A 21,909-nucleotide genomic window follows, 5' to 3' on the forward strand; every position below is an offset into this window, starting at 1 on the left:
TGAGAATAAACTCTAAATACTAAATTAAGATAAACATAAAACCAGAAACAAATTAGATGCAGAAAGCAACCCCGAAGTCTACAGTTGCTCCCAAAGTCCACCGCCTCAATTTGGGATGATTCATTGTCTGTTCAGGTATTCCACAGATGCAGGTACATCAAGTTGACTGGAGATTTAATCCGCTGCTTCTGAGGCTGCTGGGAGAGATTTCCCTTTCTCTTCTTTGTTCGCACAGCTCCCGGGGCTCAGCTTTGGATTTGGCTCCGCCTCTGCTGTAGGTTGCTGGAGGGCATCTGTTCTTCGCTCAGACAGGACGGAGTTAAAGTAGCCGCTGATTCGGGGGCTCTGGCTCACTCAGGCTGGGCGGAGGGAGGGGCACGGAGTGCGGGGCGGGCCTGCAGCGGCAGAGGCCGGCGTGACGTTGCACCAGCCTGAGGCGCGCCGTGCGTTCTCCCGGGGGAGTTGTCCCTGGATCCTGGGACCCTGGCAGTGGCGGGCTGCACGGGCTGCACAGACTCCCCGGAAGGGAGGTGTGGATAGTGACCTGTTCGCGCACACAGGCTTCTTGGTGGTGGCAGCAGCAGCCTTAGCGTCTCATGCCCGTCTCTGGGGTCCGCGCTGTTAGCCGCAGCTCGCGCCCGTCTCTGGAGCTCCTTTAAGCAGCGCTCTTAATCTTACCCTCTTTTCGCGCACCCCGAAACAATGGTCTCTTGCCTCTTCGGCAGCTCCAGACTTTTTCCCAGACTCCCTCCCAGCTAGCTGTGGCGCACTAGCTCCCTTTAGGCTGTGTTCACGCCGCCAACCCCAGTCCTCTCCCTGCGCTCCGACCGAAGCCCGAGCCTCAGCTCCCAGCCCCGCCCGCCCCGGCGGGTGAGCAGACAAGCCTCTGGGGCTGGTGAGTGCCGGTCGGCCCTGATCCTCTGTGCGGTAATCTCTCCGCTTTTCCCTCCGCACCCCTGTTGCTGCGCTCTCCTCTGCGACCCCGAAGCTTTCCCCCTCCGCCACCCGCCGTCTCCGCCCGCGAAGGGTCTCCTAGTGTGTGGAAACCTTTCCTCCTTCACACCTCCCTCCCACTGGTGCAGGTCCGTCCCTATTTTTGTCTCTTTTTTCTTTTGCCCTACCCAGGTACGTGGGGCGTTTCTTGCCTTTTGGGAGGTCTGAGGTCTTCTGCCAGCATTCAGTAGGTGTTCTGTAGGAGTTGTTCCACATGTAGATGTATTTCTGATGTATTTGTGGGGAGGAAGGTGATCTCCACGTCTTACTCCTCTGCCCATCTTGAAGGTCTCTCCTTTATAATTGTTTTAACATGGTAATTTCAGAATAATTTTTACTCATTTTTGGAAAATGCGATTATGAAGCAGGTTTTTGGTCCTTGTGGTACATTTTTCTTAAGTCGAAGAGTGATGCTGATTTTCATACCTCAAGATGGTGTGAAGGGGCTGCATCAGATGCTCTCATTCATTTACTTATTAAACAAACCATTAGGGAGTGCCAACGATGACAGCAAACTCGTGTCAATCCTGAATAACTTGTATCTTGGTTTTGTTTTTCATTGTTTATCTTTTTTGGCTTTAGTATATACTCCCTCCCTTTAATCCGTAGCAGAGGATGTTTTAAGTTGGCTGAACTCATAAAAAGCCTCAACAGGGATACTTTAAAATTTTTACGTTTTGTGTGTTAGTCTGTTTGGAGACTCAAAGATGGGAACTCTTCCAACCAAACGTAGATACTCAAATAGACATGAAATTTTGTGTATTTTTTCGGGGGTTTGATCCCCACCCCCAAAGCCCACTGGGACCCAGAGAGTGTTTCATTTGGGCCGCAGCATCTGTTTAGAGAGGTACTGGAAGATCATTCTGGTCAGGAGCTCAGGCAGAGGTTCCTGAAGGGCAAAGCAAGAAATGAGAACTTTCTACTGTAAGTTGTGTGGACTCCTTGAAAGTCTCTGAGAAGAGTGGGCTTCTGGAAGAGTAAGCTAGCAGCAGTTTAAAATACAGGTTTGAAGGCAGGAGATTAGGGTTGGGAGGGTAGGTTTGGAGACTTGCAAAATCTGGACAGGTAACAATGAGATTAGCAACTGAAGCAAGAAAATTTTAAAAGGTGATGCGTAGAAAAGAGAAGGGGATCTTGTGGGAATCAGATCACCAGACTCTCTTGAGTTGGTTTCCATCCTGGACTCAAAACCTCCGTGGTGTGGTTTCCCACAATTGTCGCTGTGTGGCTCTTCTCAGCTACTGAGTGTTGTTGAGGGAGCACCAACTCCAGCAGCTGATACCCTTTAAAGAGAATAATTTCCAAATTCAGTGTTGCTCCAGAGGCTGTTCACTTCCTCCATTTGGCTTCTGTTTACTCATTGCAGTTGGTTTTTTAAAACAGTCTCCTCAGCCTCTCTGTAACCCAAACTTACTTAAAGTCACCTCAGTCTTTATCTTCTTCCCATCAGGCTCCAATAATCCATTTTATCCACTGCTACCACATTAACCCTTCTGAGGCTCCCATGTGATCTGTGCCATTTGTGACCAGATATCTCAGTTCAGATGTTCAGTGACTCAGAGTAAAGTCCTCCGATGACGAATTTCTATAAGTACTTGTCATCCCACCTCTTCTCCTCCCTAAGAACCTTGTTTCACAAAGTTCTCAATCTCTTCCCTACATCTTCAGCCTCTTACTCTGCACTGGCTCTTGCAGCTCAGCCTACTGACGTGATCCCGTCTCCCCATCCTGACACATTTCCTTCAGTTGTGCTCCGTTACCTTAAGAAATAAAGTCCGACTCCTTAAAGAGGTTTGCAAAAAACAAAAACAAAAACTGCATTATCTGGTTCCAAAGCCCTTGTCCTTGAGCGACCATCCTGTTCGGCTGGCTTCTTCCCTTTATACTCAGAGTTCGTTAAAAAATGTAAAGTCTTCATTATCTCCCCAGTCATGGAAAGCAAAAACTTAATTCTTGCTTCTTTGTCCTCCCCCATGTGTATCCGGAAAATTACCAAGATAATTCTTCCCCGTGCTGGATTGCATCTTTTTCTCTGTGTCCCTTCTGTCCCTCCAGACGAGTGTGGTGGCCTCCTCATTACCTTCTCTGCCACCTGTTTCTTCACACTCCAGTTCAAGATGCCATTGCTGTGAAAATGATTCTCCTAAGAAGCACATCTGGTTGTGTCCTGGTGGTAGGTCTTCTCAGTCAGACTGATTAAAATTGAGCCCCTCCTCCACCAAGGCACTCTTGATCTCATTTAACTTGTATCATAGTCACTTTTTTTTCCTCCCCCAAGCAAGTATCTTTTTTTTTTTTTTTTTTTGCGGTACACGGGCCTCTCACTGTTGTGGCCTCTCCCGTTGCGGAGCGCAGGCTCAGCGGCCATTGCTCACGGGCCCAGCCGCTCTGCAGCATGTGGGATCTTCCCGGACCGGGGCACGAACCCGTGTCCCCTGCATCGGCAGGCGGACTCACAACCGCTGCGCCACCAGGGAAGCCCAAGCAAGTATCTTCTACGATACTCTGCAGTTGATTTAGCTTGACTGTGTAATGTCTGCTGCTCACCCTACCTCCCAGGGTAAGCTCCCTGAGTTGGAGATTTTTGTCTATTTTTATCTATTTTGCTTACGGACATAGCCTAAGTGTCTGGTACAGAGTGAGCTTTCCATACATATTTGTTGAATGTCATAATGTCAATCCCCATTTTCGAATTCTCTTCCTTCTCCCTCTGGGTATAGGATAAAACCCAAACACCTAATAAACTTCCCCCAGGCTTGCAGGATCTGGCTCCAGCCCCCTCTCGCACCTCTCACCTCTGGTTCCCCATCTTGGCTGACACTCCGGGTTTCTCTGGGTTTCTTGAAGCTCCCAGACATGCCATGTTCTTTCAGGCCTCTCTATTCCTTTTGGGTCTCTTCCTCTTTCCAGGAATCCACTTCTCTTTCTTCCTCACGTGGGGAGAACAGTTCCTTTTCTTTCAAAATCTAGCCCCAAATGGTACGTGGCACGCCCGGGGGGTGTTTTCCAACTCTGTGAAGCAGAGTCAGCTTCTCTTTGCCTCCGTTGAATTTGGCGGAGTTCCCCGTCACAGCAGTTTTCCACACTGAGCCTCTGTCTCTTCCGCTAGAGTCTGCTCAACTGTGTCCAGATCTTCTGTGCATCTGCTCCAGAAATAATCAGTGTCTGGCGCACTATTAAGTGGTCACTTGAGACAGTGATTGAAAAGAGGGGCTTACCCATGCATTGAACCACGTCAAGTCAAAAGTTCAAAGCGGGCGTCCCTGGTGGCGCAGTGGTTAAGAATCCGCCTGCCAATGCAGGGGACACGGGTTCGAGCCCTGGTCCGGGAAGATCCCACATGCCGCAGAGCAACTAAGCCTGTGCACCACAACTACTGAGCCTGTGCTCTAGAGCCCGCGAGTCACAACCACTGAGCCCGTGTGCCACAACTACTGAAGCCCGCGCACCTACAGCTCGTGCTCCACAACAAGAAAAGCCACCGCAATTAGAAGCCCGCGCACCACAACGAAGAGTAGCCCCCGCTCGCCGCTACTAGGGAAATCCTGTGCGCAGCAATGAAGACCCAATGCAGCCAAAAATAATTAATTAATTAATTAATTTAAAAAAAGTTCAAAGTGCCTTCGCCATGCAATATGTCCAAATCGTTACTGCCTTCCCCCGCCCAATTTATGTCCCCCATGTTCCCAGCTTCCATGAATGAAGGGGGCCACTCCGCCGACGTGAACGTGGCCATCAGGAATGACCTGCCTCCTCTCCCCCATCCACCCAGTCAGTCCCGGGTCCTGTTGACTCCTGGCTTCCCAGATGTCACTCAGATTCATCTCCTTCCTTTCCGTCTTGCCCAGGAGCCTTTGCCAACCTGTCGTCATCTGTCACCATTGCACACGGCCCGGCATGTGGTTGAGGGTTCCATATGTATCTGTTGAATGATTGAATCTCCTGGTTAAAACCATATTGGATGGTAGCAGGTAGCACATCAGGCTGTAAGATCGAGATTCCAAGAACAGCCTGTGTTGCAAAGTCCAGGAAATTTTTCTGAAGGATGGTGTCAAGAGGCCCAGCAGAGTGGTTCTGGATTGGCCACAGCTCTAGATGTAATTGGACTTTCTGGAACGGCAAGTCCCTCCCACCTGCCTTGATTTCGCCAAGGAGGTTATTTTCTCAGAGTATGCCTGTCATAAAAATTCAAGTCGGGGCCTCTTTACCTCACTGAGATCTATAGATGCTCATGTACGTTGGAAAAGAGTTTTATTCCAAGTGATAAGCGGTCAGAGTGCTTGTGGCCCTTAAGAAAGGGTCCCCTGGGCATTATGAGTTTGAAGGTCTTCATGTCCTCAAAACGTCAAGCTGTTGGGATTAGTCTAGATGGTACCTAATGTCACGCTCAACTCTCAATTTACAGGAGTTTTTTTTTTTTTTATTAAAGCAAAGCACCAGGAACAAAAAGACCTAAACGAATTGTGGCAATTGTAAAATCTTATGAAGTGTAAGTGTTTCTAAACACGGTCAGTGGATTTTAAGGCTGAGGCACTCGTTCAGTAGATGCTAGTACTTCTGCAGGTCTGGGTGAAGCATGGTTGTAGGAAAGAGCATTGTGGGTGGTGGAGATGTTGGCGCTGGAATAGACGGTTGATAAATGTTTTCTCCCTCCTCTTTTCTCAGCTGACGGTGTTAGAGCGATGGCATTGCCAAGTCTTATTTGAGAAAGTGCTGGGCCAGTAGCTACGCTGTCATTTGACTCTTTGGATGCCCCGTCCCTGCCTCGTAGGGGAGGCTCCGATGGGTCAGGGGCGCTCTGTTCCTCCTCCAAACCTCATCCTTTTGCTCAAGCCTAGGTGAAGGCTGGGCACATTTGGTTGGGGTGCTCCAGATTCCTAGGGTTGGGCTGACTGTCACCAGCCTTTAGAACACGTTGGTAGGACTTCCATTCCAAAAGGCAGAAAGAGAAACGGAAGTTGGGTCATGTGGTTTCTGTCATCTGTAACCATGGCAAGCATTGGCCATCTGTGAGGCTCCCATTTTAACACTTTTCCTTCTCTCGCTCTTTTCCATCTCTTTCTCGGGAAAACAAGCTGAGGAAGTGGAGAGGCTGGCGGCAATGCGATCTGACTCCCTTGTCCCGGGTACCCACACCCCACCCATCCGGAGGAGGAGTAAGTTTGCCAACCTGGGAAGGATTTTCAAGCCTTGGAAATGGAGGAAGAAGAAGAGTGAAAAGTTCAAACACACGTCTGCAGGTAAGGTTATGTTTTCCTTTGTTTCTCATCGGGCGTTTGTTGACTTCAGCTCTGTACGTTCATTCGTAGAATTTAATTACCCCAGGCTGTCGGAACCAAAGGAAGAGAATCCAGCCTTAGGGTTGCTCTTGTGTTTAGTGATCCTTCAGAAGGATGGAGAATGGCTTTTAGGTCCTATGTGTGTTCTCATGGCTCAGGTTTTTGGTTGTTGCTTTGCAATTTATAAAACCACCACTTCTCTTTGATCTATAAATAGCTGAACTTAGAGCTCCACCTTTCCCATACCTGTATGCTTTCATTCTAGCGTCGACAGTCCATTTCTCATTTTTCATCCTTATTTTCCCCGCTCCCATAAATATCAACACAGGAGCAGAAAGTAAGTTATATATGGTTATTGGCAGATAGGAATAGGTTATTTCATGGAGACAAAAGCTCGAGTAAGCGAAGCATCATTGTAATGACAAAGATAACTATATAGTTCATAGCCGAGTGGACAGCAAAGGAATCTGGGTAAAGTCAGCGTGGCAGGGGTGTGAAGAGCACAGACTCTGGAGTCAGACTGTATGAGTTCAAGTCCCAGCTCTGAAACTTGGTGGCTGCATGACCTTGCTCAACTTAACTCTGTACCTGTTTCCCACCTGTAAGATAGGGGTGAGAATAGTACCTTCCATGACTTAGTGTTTGTGGGGTGTTTATGGTGGCACGTTATGTGGGTATTTTTTAATAAGTAAGAATATTGCAGAGGGAGATGTATAGGGAAAGAAACGTGAAGAGTTCTGATTTGACCCTGTCGGGTTTGACATGAGGTGATGGAGGAGCCGTGCAGATTCTTTTTGTTTGTTTTGTCCTGATTTTGGTATTTATGTACCCGGGTCATTCCAGGGATACTCTGGGGCTTTTATTTCCTTCTTCCTCTGTGTCCTCAAAAATTCAGCCTGTTCTCCCTCTTCGTCAGAATCATCACCTCCTCTGTTTCTTGGTCCTCGCTCCGCTTTGGCTCACGTCTAAACTGTGAAATAGGCGATGATCTGCTTCTTGTACATGAATACTCGTCCACAAGTCTGAGAATTTTCATGCTAGCTGCTTTGGGAAATGAAAGAGAAGAACAAACATAGGGAAGTTGGAATCTGAAACAGTTCTCATGGTAGACATCCCCAGTTTCGTGCTTTCTGACTGTTTCTGAGATGGAAACCTCAGTGCCCTGTGGCTGTATATGATTTGTTCATTCCTGAGATTACAGTGAACCTCCGAATTCCATGAATTTCTAAATTGTCACCCCGCTGACATTTACCTGACTACACCCCACTCTTCACCTGACTGCATTCTCCCTTTTGGTCATTGTACAGACTTGTTAAGGTGGCATAAAATGTGTCCGTCGCTTACGTATTTGTAAACACTACTGAGAGATTTACGTGCAAGGAAAACTCTAATGGATGACTCCTCTGTGTCCCCTAAGAGTGAAAGAGAATAGGGCACTTACATCATTGCCTTGGAGAGGAGAAATCTAAATGAAATATATTTTCAGGCAGAGTGAGGGGTAAGACATGTGAACAGGAAAGAAGAAGGGAATGTTCTGTAAGCACTGGAAAAAATAACAATAAAGATTCCACAAGTTCCAGGCTTCCTTGGTGGCGCAGTGGTTGAGAGTCCGCCTGCCAATGCAGGGGACGCAGGTTTGTGCCCCGGTCCGGGAAGATCCCACACGCCGCGGAGCGGCTGGGCCCGTGAGCCATGGCCACTGGGGCTGCGCGTTCGGAGCCTGTGCACCGCAATGGGAGAGGCCACAACAGTGAGGCCCGCATACCACAAAAAAAAAAAAAAAGATTCCACAAGTTCCTTTACGATGGTCTTCCTGACTCTGCTATGAAAATGGTTTGTAATAATACACACATCCATTTAAATAGTTGCCATTTGTCAGCATAAATTCCCGCATGACGGTGGCAGGTGCATTTCCTCCTGGCATTCCAGAGCTTTGCGTAGTCCATTTGGCAAGACCACAGGGCGAAGGTCTGGTGCTTCTCATGTGAAATGGCACCTGAACCGTCGTGCAGACTTTTTAAGGTGTCGGAGGGCTTCCCTGGTGATGCAGTGGTTAAGAATCCGCCTGCCAATGCAGGGGACACAGGTTCAAGCCCTGGTCCAGGAAGATCCCACGTGCCACAGAGTAACTAAGCCTGTGTGCCACAGCTACTGAGCCTGTGCTCTAGAGCCCACGAGCCACAACTACTGAGCCTGCCTGCCACAACTACTTAAGCCCACGCACCTAGAACCCGTGCTCTGCAACAAGAGAAGCCACTGCAATGAGTAGCCCCGCACGCAGCAACGAAGACCCAATGCAGCCAAAAAAAAAAAAAAAAAGATGGAGAACTTGTCCTTTGATGGATGCAAGTACAGTGGCATCAAACCACTCGTGAACCATTAAAAGTCTGAAAATGTTTTCATTTAAAACTTTTGAGAGAAAGAATTAAAACATGAGACAGGCAAAGTTGCAGCTTTAATCCTTATTATTAACTATTCTTAGCAAGTTCTTGTGATCTCGAGGGCCAAACTGATTAATTTGGCAACCGAATGCCATATTTGTATGTGGTTTTATTGTATTTTATTTTTTTGTATGTGGTTTTATTTTAAAGAGACATATTCAGCTCCTGAATTAGAGAACACAGAGGCTAGACTAGAGCATATCCGTATATCGTGGTGGATGGTTATGTGATATAACAAGCTATTCTAGGTTTTTTAAAACCAGTGGTTTACACTGTAGTATCCTTTGTTCTTAACTGGATTCAGAAATATTATTCCTTATTTTTGGAAATAAGGAGAGACTTTCTGTGCTAGTTTTTAGCTCCAAGGAGAAAAATACTGACAATTTAAGGATGTTTAGCATGATAAATTGTATATATGTTCAAATAGTACTTTGAAGTGCAGACTTTCCTATGTGTGGATAAGAGTCAAATATTAAATATACAAGAGGGTTGACTGTGGGAATATTAATTGGTTGGCCAATTTTAGCTGTTATGCATTTACTTGTCTTATACGTGTGTGTCTGTAATGTCCTTTCATATGTACAATAATTTCCACAATGTTAAATACAAAGAATAAGTCCAGATATTACATTTATATTTGTATTTAAAGTTGTGTGCTTTCTTGATTACATGAAAGGTTACATGATTACAATGCATACTTGGCCTGTTATTATTTCCACAGTGAGTTAGTTACCTTTATAATTTGCCGGAATTAGCTATACTGTCGTTTTACTGTAACTCAAGTTACAGGATGTATGTGTCTGTGTATGAAAATGGTGTGTATGCACCATTTTCAAAGGTGCACCCAGAAATCTTGCTTTGTAAGTCATGGTAGCAATAAGAAAACTACATTGGAAAATTATGATGTCAACATTTTCCTTAACTTTGGCATCAACAATTACATGAATTTTTCAAAGACCGATCTCCACGTCCCATGCTGCTCAGACATCTTCCTATTGTAAGCTGGAGGCTGGTGTCCTTAAACGGCCTTCAGCACTGAACTCTGGTGGAGAAAACACTACAGGACAAAAAGCTTCTCTCAGAAGCATCCCCGCATCACACGACAGTAGGAGTAAAACAGTAATGGATAGAACATAAAATAATGGGTCCTCGGGGAGATCTCAACATGCCTTTCAGCCTGTCCTCAGAGGCTCTGTCCAGGGCCTGTGAAGCAATTAGCCTGACATGTCCAACTTCTTCTGTAGAATCAGCGACAGGGGTCCACGACACATTCCACACCTGCCCCAGGATCAAAGACAGATGACAACATCCCCTCTGAAATAGAATCGACAGGGCCTCCCCAAAATAGTCAGCTGCAGCCATCTTATCCAGATTCCTTGGAAATGAGGATTGTATTTATAGAAAAGCAGAACTGGCAGGAATAAGCTGTGAAGACGCCACCGAGTTATGCTTTTATTTCCTCTTGAAAGAAAATCATAAGCTGCAAGAGTTGGCCCTGGAAGTCTACAACGTGCCAAAATTCGCTTTGTGCTTCTAAGCTTTCCTGCACCCCTAGGGCCTTGAGCAAAAAAATTAAAAATAAAAACCTCTTCCGGAGTGCCTATCACTTACTGAAACTGGCCGTGGGAGTATGACTGCGAGCGGAAACTGGACCTTGTCGGTGAGCTCATGGCATGCACGGTGTCTCTGGAGAGACAGTCAAATTACAAGAGTAAAGGTTAAGATCACAGCTGTGATAAGGACAGTGAAGGGAAGCTACTTGAAAGAATGAGGGGGGCGGGGCTTGAGGGAGTAGGGAAACTTTCCTAAGAAAGAGAAGTTTGAGCTGGGATGTGAAGGAGGCGTAGGAATTTAGAAAATTAGCCTTCCAGGTAGCAGAAACAGCATGTGCAAAGGCCCTGTGGTGGAAGAAGCAGGGGTCAGCCAGCTAGGAAAGCAAGGATGACCAGTGGCTGGAGAATGGAAAGCAAGGAGTGTGGGGTGGGCTGAGGATATCTACCTGGCCAGAGGTTAGGATTTCAGACTTCTGTAAACCGTAGGGAGTTCAGAAACGATACCCACTTGGCATGTTGCACTTATGTATTTGCCAAGCACTGCCACCTTCGCTAAAAAAAGGTAACAGTGCAGACAGACATCTCCCAAAGGTTATGGTCTTGAGGGAAAAACAGGTAGTTAAGCCAATACTCACAACAAAGTATAAGCAACAGAAGACGCGCAGGGGCTTCAGGAACTCAAAGGAGACAAACCCAACTGAGCTATAACTTACTAGGAAAGGTTTCCTAGAGAAATGAATGTTTAACCAAGGAATTAGGCAGTGAATGTGTGGAAGTCTTCTCTCCCAGTGGAAAGAACAGGATGTAAGAAAACCTGGAAAAGAGAGGAGGAGAGATTGACAATCTATAGCTTGGAAAGAGGTTGTGGTTTGGAAAGGACTGTTGGGCAGGGAGGAGTACAGAGTACTGAGAGATGAGGTTGAAGAGGTGGGCAAGGGTCTGCCCATAAAGGTTCTTAGTAGAACGTCGTGGAGTCTGGGCTTTATCCTGATGCATTACCCTAATGAAGCTATCAGAAGACTTGCCTTTCTGAAAGATCATTCTCTATGCTATGGGAAGAGTTTGGAGTGGTACCCAATGTTATTTTCAAGTTGTTAATATAACTTCTTCCATATATTTGTGTCTGTAATGAGAGAAAATTTACTTGTGAGAGAATTAAGAAGATACCTCGTTGCTGTCACATCCAACGGAATATTAAGTGTGTCTGTTGATTCTGGCAACAAGGAAACTGGTTAGCAGGTGGTTAATTATTACTGTTGGGGAGAGATGAAGATAACCTAGGCTAAAAGAGTGGCATTAGGAGCTACAGGCTGTGAACAGTTGCAAGGGATATTTAGGAGATAGAATGAGCAGGATGTGATTACAGGTTGGATGTGGAGGATAAAGGAAGAATAAGAACCACGCTCTTGTTTCTCTCTGAGCAGTGACCTGCCGTTAGATGGATGGAGGTACCACATACTACATCGGGTTTATGGGCAAAATGAGCTTTTATTTGGGGGCATGCTGGCTTTCATGTGGTTCCAAGATACCCCAGTTGGAGGGATATTTGTTGAAGCCATGGGATGAACACTCCAAAGGAGAATTTGACATGGGAAGCAAAGAGGGGTTGTGGCAGCCCCCTGAGGACCACTGACCTGCAAGTTATGAACACAGGCAGCAACAGAGTCTACAGGGAAGGCAGATAAGGCCCGCCAGAGAATTAGGAGGAAAACCAGGAGGGGGCCATTGGTATCTCCTGACCGGAGCAGGAGAGAGTTCAAGAAAGGAGGAGGGTCCACTCTGCCAGGTCCCGGCAAGATGGTCAGGACTGAGAAGTGTCTGGAGCGTTCAGTGACAACTCATTACTGGTGCCCTTGGGGAGAACAGTTTCGGGAAGCTGCATGGCTGGGAGTTTAGAAAGCATATGGTTATGGTGTGAGTGAGAGTTGAGGAAGCAGACTTCTTCTTTTAAGGAGTTCGTCTGGGAGGGAGAAGGAGAAATATAGAGTAATCACCAGAAGGGGGTAGAGCTTGAGGGAGGTGTTTTTTTGTTTGAGATTGGTTGGATTGTGTCAAGATGCAGAGTTCACCTTAACATGGCTTTGGCATTCCAAGGGGAATAGAAACACCAGCGCACTGGCTGTGAGGCCAAATAACTGTATTTCCACGCATTTTTCAGTGATGACAAGTCTCATGACTAGGAGGAAGACATGCAAATAATCAGAGCACTGTTGAGCATCTGATTTTAATAAGAAATCATCAAGTTGTGTAGCTTTCAGCACCTGGCTGGATCACAGTTCCCTTTGTACGATTGGAAAACTCAGTTTCTTTAAAAAAAAGATGAGCATGGACAGGCACAGAATCTTCTTACCTGCGTATCCATCATGACTCACAAAGGGAACATCTAGAGGTTAGAAGGCAAAGTAGACTTAGAGGCCTTATTTTTTTTAAGAGTTTTTTTCTTCTGTTTTTATTATTTTTTTAATGAATTTATTTTATTTGTTTATTTTTGGCTGCGTTGTGTCTTCGTTGCTGCGCACGGGCTTTCTCTAGTTATGGCGAGCGGGGCTACTCTTCGTGTTGGTGCGTGAGCTTCTCACTGCGGTGGCTTCTCTTGCCGCTCAACATGGGCTCTAGGCACGTGGGCTTCAGTAGTTGTGGCATGAGCGCTCAGTAGTTGTGGCACGAGCGCTCAGTAGTTGTGGCTCTCAGGCTCTAGAGCACAGGCTCAGTAGTTGTGGCGCATGGGCTTAGTTGCTCCGTGGCATGTGGGATCTTTCCGGACCAGGGCTCAAACCCATGTCCCCTGCATTAGCAGGTGGATTCTTAACCACTGAGCCACCAGGGAAGTGTAGAGGCCCTATTTTTAAAGGACATCTCTAGGAGGTACAGGCTAAAGGTTGTGGGAATCGGCACCCTCCCGGAGTGGGGATTGTAAAGATATCATTGTTACCTCTCAAAGTGCATGTTATCCAGCACTCTTTGCTTGCATGTCAAGACTATATGGTCCTTGATGACAGCGATCCTGCCTTTGCCTCTCTGTCCCCCAGCATTAAGTAGGGCACCTGATGTAGCGGGTACCCGAATGCGGTGGCCAGCCAACCGTACTGTTGAGGTCCTCTGTTTCATAGGTCTGAAAGGGGAGAGGTAAGGACAGTGATTGAAGCATAAGCTGGAAGGTCCCGGCCTTGGAAGAACTTGCCATCATCCACGAATGCTTTTCAGTTTCTCAGAGCCGTACACAGGTCAGGTTGCTTGGGTTATCTGTTGCTATGGGACCAAACACCCCCAAACTTAGTGGCTTAAAGCGACAAACTCAGTTGTATTATGTCCTGTGACTGGGCTCAGCTGGGTGGTTGCTCAGCTGGTGTCGCTTGGGGTCTCTCACGTGTTTGCAGGCAGATGGGATTGGAGTCATTTGGAGACTAACCAGGCCATGGGGAGAGCTGTAGGCCTCTCTCCTCCAGGCATTCTCAGTGCCAGTCCGTGTGGTCTTTTCCCGTGGTCTCTCCAGCAGGATGACTCAGGGCCCCCAAGAATGTGAAAGTAGAAGCTGCCAGGCCTGTTAAGACTCAAGTCCAGAATTGGCGCAGTCTCCCGTTTGCAGTATTCTGTTGCTTAAAACGAGTCACAGGAGCAGCCCAGACTCATTGTTGGAGCAAACGAAACAAGGATGTGAGTGCCAGGAGCATGGTTCATTGGGTGCCAGTATGGGAAGCCAGCTCCCTCCATTGTCGAGGTCTAAGAAAACTGCAGGTGCTCCTCATTCCCTTCTTTCCAGGTAGACTGTGCTTTTATAATTTTATATTGACAACAACAACAGCAGTTGCTATAATCTGTTGGGTTTTCTGTGAATGTGACACGTGCATGACCCTGTCCAGGCGTTATTACTTTACTTTCACAACAGACCTACATAGTGTTATTAAGCCCATTTGGCAGGTGAAGAAACTGAGGCTTAGCGCAGCTAAATACTTTCCAGTTAGAAATGGAAGAGTTGGAACTTGAACTTAACCTGGAATCTTATCACTTACATTGTGTTTCGGGTCCATGAGTGTGGGAACTCATAATTCAGATGCTTTAAAACGTATCATTCATCTGCACTGAACAGTGATGTGACAGGACACTTTCCTTTTCTGACTTATCTCTAGAAAGCTGAAATGTGAAGGAAGAGAATCTCATCAATGGGCACCAACCCTGGAGGTCCTAACGTCTTTCTTGAATGCCCTTAGAGGCAGGGGTTAACAGCTTACCCATCTTTGTATCATACAGTATCTAGTTCAATGCCATGTATACCACAGACACTTCCTGTTTGTTGAATGGCTAAGAAAGAATAATTGACACTGGCTGCAAACAATACCATTCAAAACCATTACATTTATGTTTGCAGTAGAACAAGATGTCTTTCTGCTGTTTGGTACATAGAAACAAAAGATGCATGGATTAGTAAGCAGACAGTGACCACGCAGACCTCTGGAGCAGGTGCTAGATTTAGGGCTAGACATTTGCAGAACTGATTCTGAAAGGACACAGGCCTTACAGCATTTGTCATAAGGTGTCTGCTTGGCCACTGACTTCCAAGATAATCTGGAGTTCTATGTGAGGAGGTCGTGTGGACCACTGGTTAGGGCACAGACCCCACAGCCTGACTGCTGAGCTCTCTCGGGCAGGTTATTTGTACTGTCTGAGTTCAGTTCCCTCAGCTAAAATAGGAATAAAACTGACACTTCCTAAAGCTGTGAGGGTGGAAAAAAAAATTAGTTGTGGAAGCTCTTAGAATCATACCTCGCATGTAGTAAATTTTTTGTAAGTTTTATCTACCATTATTTCTTTTTTAGAAATGCATTAAAAAGTAAGCAAACATCCAAGAGGAACAAAAGACTTCTTATTTCATAGTTTCAGTTTTTGGATGGTGTGTGTGTCTCTCAGATGACAATTCTCATGAGCTCCTCTTAGATTTTGGGAATGTTTGTTCAGGTACTGGGTGTAGGAGTTTGCTTTTAGACACATCGTACAATCCCACCAAGCTGGAGTTTACGCCGTGTTTTCCTAGGTACCAACAAGTTAGGTCACTAAAGTATTTCCTCTTCTCTAAGAATTTACAATTAAGTGGACACACACAGTGGCCCCTGAGGAAGTGCTTCATCCTGTTTTTCCTTTGCTGCATCGTAGGCAAAAATACTGATGTATGAAGAGGTGTTCTGGGGGGAAAAAACAACGAGCATGTAATCTGAAAATCAGATCTCTGTGGCAAGTCAGAATGCTCAAGTGTAGAGAAAGACGTAGGCAGGATACCGTGTGCTTTATTTTCCAGACCTGGGCATCTTTGACAGTAAAATGAGATGCCATTACTATTTCTGCCAGGATAATAAGCGTGAGGTGGGCCCGTGCCAGGCAGGGCGGGGAGAATGGAGACTGTAAAGCCACATGGACATAAGTTGCAGACCCTGAGGCCAGTTCTGTTCTGCAGACACAGTAGAAGTACCAGTTAACTTGCAAGGCGTAGTGGAAACAGCCATCGGGACTGAGACTCATAAAAACATTCAGACAGCCCTCAACTGCCTGCCATTTCAGTGGAATCCATTACTGGTGGTTGAGTCCCTTAGCATAGTTACAGAAGTAAATTTCTTTGTTCCCAGCCCTCATATTGTGTGTCTCTCTCCTCTCCCGCACTTCTGCTGGGTGTCTTGATTGGAAATTTTGTCCCAGGGCCAGTTTCTTTGGCTAATCATGGATTCTGTCTTCCTTCGACACCTCTCCCCGCGGTTCTTGTCTGTGAGCCTGGTCAGCTCCCAGGCCAGCAAGCACGATGCCTTCCCCACCTCCAGGCCCTCCAGGAGCACACCTCACGCTCTGCTGCCACCTCTCCCTGGACCAGCCCTGACGGCCATGCTCCACTGGCCCCGAGCGCTTCCCGGCTGGGCTCACCACATTCTTCTTTCCTTATGCTTCTTCCTCGCGTCCTTTCCCTTCTCCTTCTTCCCCTCCCCTTTCCTTCTGGGAGCACTCATCTGTCCCATCTGAAGCTCTGATGTCTCCTGAGTCCATTACATTCTTAGTCATTTGCTGGCTCCATCGATATGGTGGCAGTGGACTCAGATCTCTGGTGGCAGGTTCAGCCTCTGCCCTGAGGCTAGCCCTTGGCTGGACCTCCCCACCATCACCTAAATAAGCATGTGTGCACCAAATGCCTCATTTCTGCCCTAACAGGCTTCCAGTCCGGAAGCACCCTGACTCTCTGAATCATCATTCACTTTGGGGACACTGGAAATCAAGCATCTATTTTAGTTCCTTATTCAGTCCAATGACAGTGTGCGCTCTTCTCTCACGACTGTCGCTTTAATATATAACCACGCCTCGTTTCATCATGCTTCGCTTTATTGCGTGTTGAAGATGATGCATTTTCTGCAGGTTGAAGGTTTGTGGCTACCCTGTGTCCAGCAAGTCTATCGGCACCATTTTTAAACAGCATTTGCTCACTTCCTGTCTGTGTCACACTTGGGTCATTTGTGCAATATTTCAAACTTTTTTATTATTTGTTGTGGTGATCAGGGATCGACTCGCTGAAGGCTCAGGTGACGGTTAGCAATAAAGTATCTTTAAATTAAAGTATGTATGTTGTTTCTTAGAATGCTATTGCACACTTCATGGACTACAGTATAATGTAAACATAACTTTTATATGCCCTTGGAAACCAAAAAAATGTATGTGGCTTGCTTGACTGTGATCTTTGCTTGATCGTAGAGATCTGGAACCGAACCACAGTGTCTCTGAAGTCTGCCTGTAGAGATTCACCTTCTGTGTTTCCCCAGAATTCTTTGACCTTTTCCCTTGGACTTTATTCACTGTAAACACAATAATAACATATTACCACTAGTCATAACAGTGGTAGTAGGGGATAGTTGGGTGCCCACTGCATGGCAGATACTGAATGAACTTCGATACAGTTCTCACAGCCTTAACGGTCCTGGGCAGTTACTCCGAATATCTGTTTTATACATAAAGATAATAAGACTTAGGGCTAGTAACTTCCCAGGGTCCCTTGGCTGGTCAGTGGTAAAGCCCTAAACGATATGAATGCAAGCCCGTCTCACACCGAAGTCTTCTAGGCTTTGCTCGGAAATTTCACTGTTACACGTGACTTGGAAGCAGAAAGAGTGAAAAGGTTACGATGTATGTATGTCTAGGTAGACAGATATTAAACACACTTGAATTCAGAAAGCAGATCCCATTAAGAAAACAAAATAATATTGGAAATAAGACTTGGTGTTCAGTGATTAATGCTGGCATTTCTCAGGCAGAGAACAATACCTCTATTATGTATATGAACGTGTCTTTTAAAAAGATGATTTCTTTTATGTGTTGGTTGATTTGTGTGGTGTTGGTTTCCTCGTAAAGTTGTAGGAGATAGAAGAATGACATTAGGCAGTGAATCAATTATGATTTGGGGCTTGTTTGCCTAAAACAAATATCAAGTAGCCTTAATAAGAGAATACACAGCCCACACATGAATCAAATTGTTTCTGAAGGTCAGTTTTAAAGGTCTTCCTTCTTCTTTTGGTTAGCCCAGGGGTGAGTTAGAGTGGGGGCAATGCATGAATAGAATATAAACTGGGTGAGGTATTCATGAAATCATATGAATGAAAGAAAGCATTGTGTAGCGAGAACTGGCCTTGAGTGGCAGTCTGACCTGGGGAGGGAGGACCTGGGTGATAACCTCAAATACCACAGAGGACTTTCCTGTCTCGTCCCAGTGAGTTATAATGAAGCGATGCTCTGAGAGGTCTTTGTGGAGTAGAAGAGAGGAGGGCTGATGATGTTGAGATGCAGATGTGATTTCGGCATAGAAGACTGTTGTAACATTTAGTCTATTTTTGTCCTCCAATAACCAAGCGTGAGTTTCTAAAGAGAATGAATGTCTCTTCTGTGGCATAGCAACGTCTTCGTGTCCTTGGAAAGGCTGCTTTGTTCCATAGTACCAGGATTTATGTTCTCTGGCTTCTTGGGAGCCGTGAAAGGCTCTGAAATTGTAGGAAGCTGCCTCCTACCACTGCACCTGGTTGTCAAGGGCGCACGTGAAAAGGGCCTTTAAATGCTTCCCAGCCTCCGGGAAGGGGTTGTTTAATGAGGTAGTTTGAGCAGCATGGTAATTACAGTTCCAGGTGTTTCTATGAAGATTCTGTGAAGCAACTATGAACTGTCATTTTACAACATCATTTTATAATAATATATTCCTAAGTGAAAAAAAAGTTATACAGTTTCTCCACTGTAGCACAAAACTCTGTTTCGTGCATGGACAACTGGAAAGATTTATTAACAGAAAATTTGCCATTACAATGAGGATCATTCTTGCCTGCCTCATGAATGACTGAAACTTGATAGATTTGGGTCAGGTCGATATTTACAGAGATACTCATGATAATGGGCCTTCCATGATGGCTGTAGTCACATCAGTTTCTGGTTGTTTTGTAAAGACAACTGGGCTCTTGTGTGTTGAATGCTAACCGTAGATATATAAATATCTCTAAAAAGAGAAAGAGTCATGTTATGGTATTACCACAAACTGCCTCCCCGTGTAAGGTAATTAGTGTCATAATTTTGTATCTAGATTCTAAATAAGAAAACTTGAGATTGTTTTTTTTAAATAAGAGATTCCATTAAAGCTTGAAAATAGAAAATTCACCCTTCATCCTTGCATGCTTACAAATTATGATCATTATACATATCTGCTTACATTCATTCATAGTGACTTCACATAGATGAAATCAAAATATAACTCAACTTCGTGTGCCCGACACACAGTGAGGCCAAACAAACTGAAATGTCAGAGTTTGGAGCACAGAAAGGTTTATTGCAGGGCCATGCAAGGAGAATGGGTGGCACGTGCCTCCCCAAACCCTGAACTCCTTTAGGGTTTCAGCAAAACATTTTTAAAGGCAAGGTGAGGGAGGGGTGTGGCTGGTTGTTGCAAAATTCCTGGTGTAAAATCCTTTGTTCTTTTAGCTGTCTAAGTAGGTCCTGTAAACTTCCAACAAGACAAATACTATTCTCTGTTCTGCAACTTTTTATCTCTATGTGAATGGAAAAGTGTTATATCCTTAAAGGTCACAGCCTTGAGAATGGGCTCTCCTGTATATTTCAGGCTATAAGCAACATTCTTAACTCAAAGCAAAAGCAATAGAATACAAAGGTTAAAGTAAAAGAAACATCTAATATGGAGTCAGATTTGTTCTTCTCTATTACATAAATATAATTTGATCTCGCTCTCATTTTAATTTTTTAACTTAATGTTACCTTGGAGTAGAACTCTTGCTCATAGCCAAGTCACCTTCCTAATGACTGTAAAATATTCCCTTGGGTGTGTGTTGTTATAAATAACCCTGCCACAGACATCTGTGTTTGTAGCATTTCTTTCCTTTGTACTTTTGTCTTTAGGGTAGAAAATTGGTTCTGGAGCACATTGGGGGTAAATATTTTTTGGCCCTTGCATTCCAGAAAGGTTGTAATGTGATGTGGAGGGTAATGACTTCACCCTCAGCAGGGCTGGAATATAGGGATGTGTAGTGGTTAGTTCTAAGTGTGGTCAGTGAGAAATCAAGCAGGGAGGAGTAGGCTGGGATGTCTAGGATATTCCAGCATCGGACAGTCTGTGCAGAGTGGCCCTCGGGGAAGCTCTTGTGATCTTTGGCCTCTATTTGGACTAATTTCTTCTTTTATGGTTAATTTTAAACTCCTGATGTGAATGTTGCAATCCACTTGTAGTTGAACATTTTCCCCATCAAATGATTGAACTTTAGTGAGCATTTAGTGAGAGCCAGCTGGAAGATATCTAGATATCATTACCAGTGTAAACCAGCAGAAACCGTGACAGACGTATTATTTATAAATGGCCTCTGATAATAGGATTAATAAGAAACAGAAAATACTCCAAGAAATTGTTGGAAGTTTCGTAATAGTTCTTTACCTAAGGTGAATTGTATGAAAATTGGAATTCCTTCAACCAGTCACCCCATGAGTCTCGACTGAAGTTGAAATGATGCAGACTCGGAACCACAAGCAACTGGGTGTTACTAGACCGTCAATTTTGAGGCGTGGGTGACAAGTACATGAGAGAGGAGGCTTAGAAGGGACCAGACCACAGGCCCCTATTTGTTATGTTAGGGATTCCAGACTTTATCCTATAGGCAGTGGGTCACCATTAAAGGTTTTAAGCACAGTTCATATTTTCAATTTAAAACAAATTGGCAAAGGAAATAACTAGCAAATCAAAGAAAAGTATAAATGCCCCATAAATATAAAAATATATCACTCGCACTCATAAATAAACACAAATTGACATGAGTGAGACACTACCATTTTTCGCTTATGATTTTGGCAAAGATAAAAGAAATTGATGACCACACTGTGTCAGCAGGTGCAAGAGTAGGTTGGGAAACAGCCACTCCCATACACTGTTGGTGGAAGGATGAATCAGTCAGTGCAAGCTTTCTAGAGGACAGTTCGGTAAAAGTAATCAAAAAAAAAATTTTTTTTAAGATGTTGGGGGTAGGAGTTTATTAATTAATTTTATTTTTTTTGCTGTGTTGGGTCTTTGTTTCTGTGCGAGGGCTTTCTCTAGTTGTGGCAAGCGGGGGCCACTCTTCATTGTGGTGCGCGGGCCTCTCACTATCATGGCCTCTTTTGTTGCGGAGCACAGGCTCCAAACGCGCAGGCTCAGTAGTTGTGGCTCACGGGCCTAGTTGCTCCGCGGCATGTGGGATCTTCCCGGACCAGGGCTCGAACTCGTGTCCCCTGCATTGGCAGGCAGACTCTCAACCACTGTGCCACCAGGGAAGCCCAAGTAATCAAAATTTTAAATGCACTTACCCTTGACCTTACAATTCATCCTCCGAACAGAGGATGGTGAGGCAGGAAGAACATTCCAGACAGAAGATGCCGCAAAGTTACAGATTTGAGGAGGAGCATGCCCAGAAGGAGTCACACGTTTCCAGGGATTTAACCTACATGTGTGCTTGCAGTAAGATGGATGTGCAAGGCTGTTCATTACAGATTGTGTATTGTATCAGAAAACTGGAAACAAGACAAATGTCGTCGGTGGAGGGCTGGTTATATAAATCATGGTCTTTCTACACAAAGTGCCAGTGAGCCACAAAAAAAGCCTAAGGTACATATCTTCAGATACGGGGAGAACCTTAAGATGGACGGTTAAGTGTAAAAAGCCAGGTGATGTGCAGAACAGTAGGTGTGTTGTGATCTTACTCATGATAATTTGTTTACTTCTGTATTTCATCTTTTAAATTTTATTTTTAAATAGAAGTTATATATATTTAAGTTGTACAACATGATTTGATACACATGTAATGAAATGATTATTTCAGTCAAGCTAATTAACATATCACCTACTCATACAGTTACCATTTTTCTGTGTGTGTGATGAGAGCGCCTAAAACTTACTCTTAGCAAATTTCCCTTAATAATACTGTACTGAATACTGGACAGATTATACGTAGACATGTTGGTTTCTGAATAAAATTTTTTTCTGCAAAAATATGGAAGAAACATTTAGGAGTGTAGTGGGCTTTGGGGAACAGAACTGAGTATTGTCGTTAGATGAAGGATGAGGGCTTGGCATTTCATCGTATTCCTTTCTTTGCATTTGAATGATTG

General features: G+C 45.1%; 1 protein-coding gene across 4 annotated transcripts in view; it reads left to right on the forward strand.

Moving 5' to 3' along the window:
* PHACTR1 (phosphatase and actin regulator 1) overlaps window positions 1–21,909 on the forward strand; it is a gene marked incomplete at its 5' end in the record, with an annotated part of 543,658 nt that overhangs the window by 329,884 nt on the left and 191,865 nt on the right. For all 4 annotated transcript variants that reach the window (XM_079933678.1, XM_079933680.1, XM_079933677.1 and 1 more), the window contains one exon: window positions 6,069–6,233. In XM_079933678.1, coding sequence (XP_079789804.1) covers window positions 6,069–6,233 — 165 coding nt within the window. The remainder of the gene's footprint in view (window positions 1–6,068; window positions 6,234–21,909) is intronic.

The sequence above is a fragment of the Stenella coeruleoalba genome (assembly GCF_951394435.1).
Source record: "Stenella coeruleoalba genome assembly, chromosome: 10".
In the NCBI taxonomy this organism is placed as follows: Eukaryota; Metazoa; Chordata; class Mammalia; order Artiodactyla; family Delphinidae; genus Stenella; species Stenella coeruleoalba.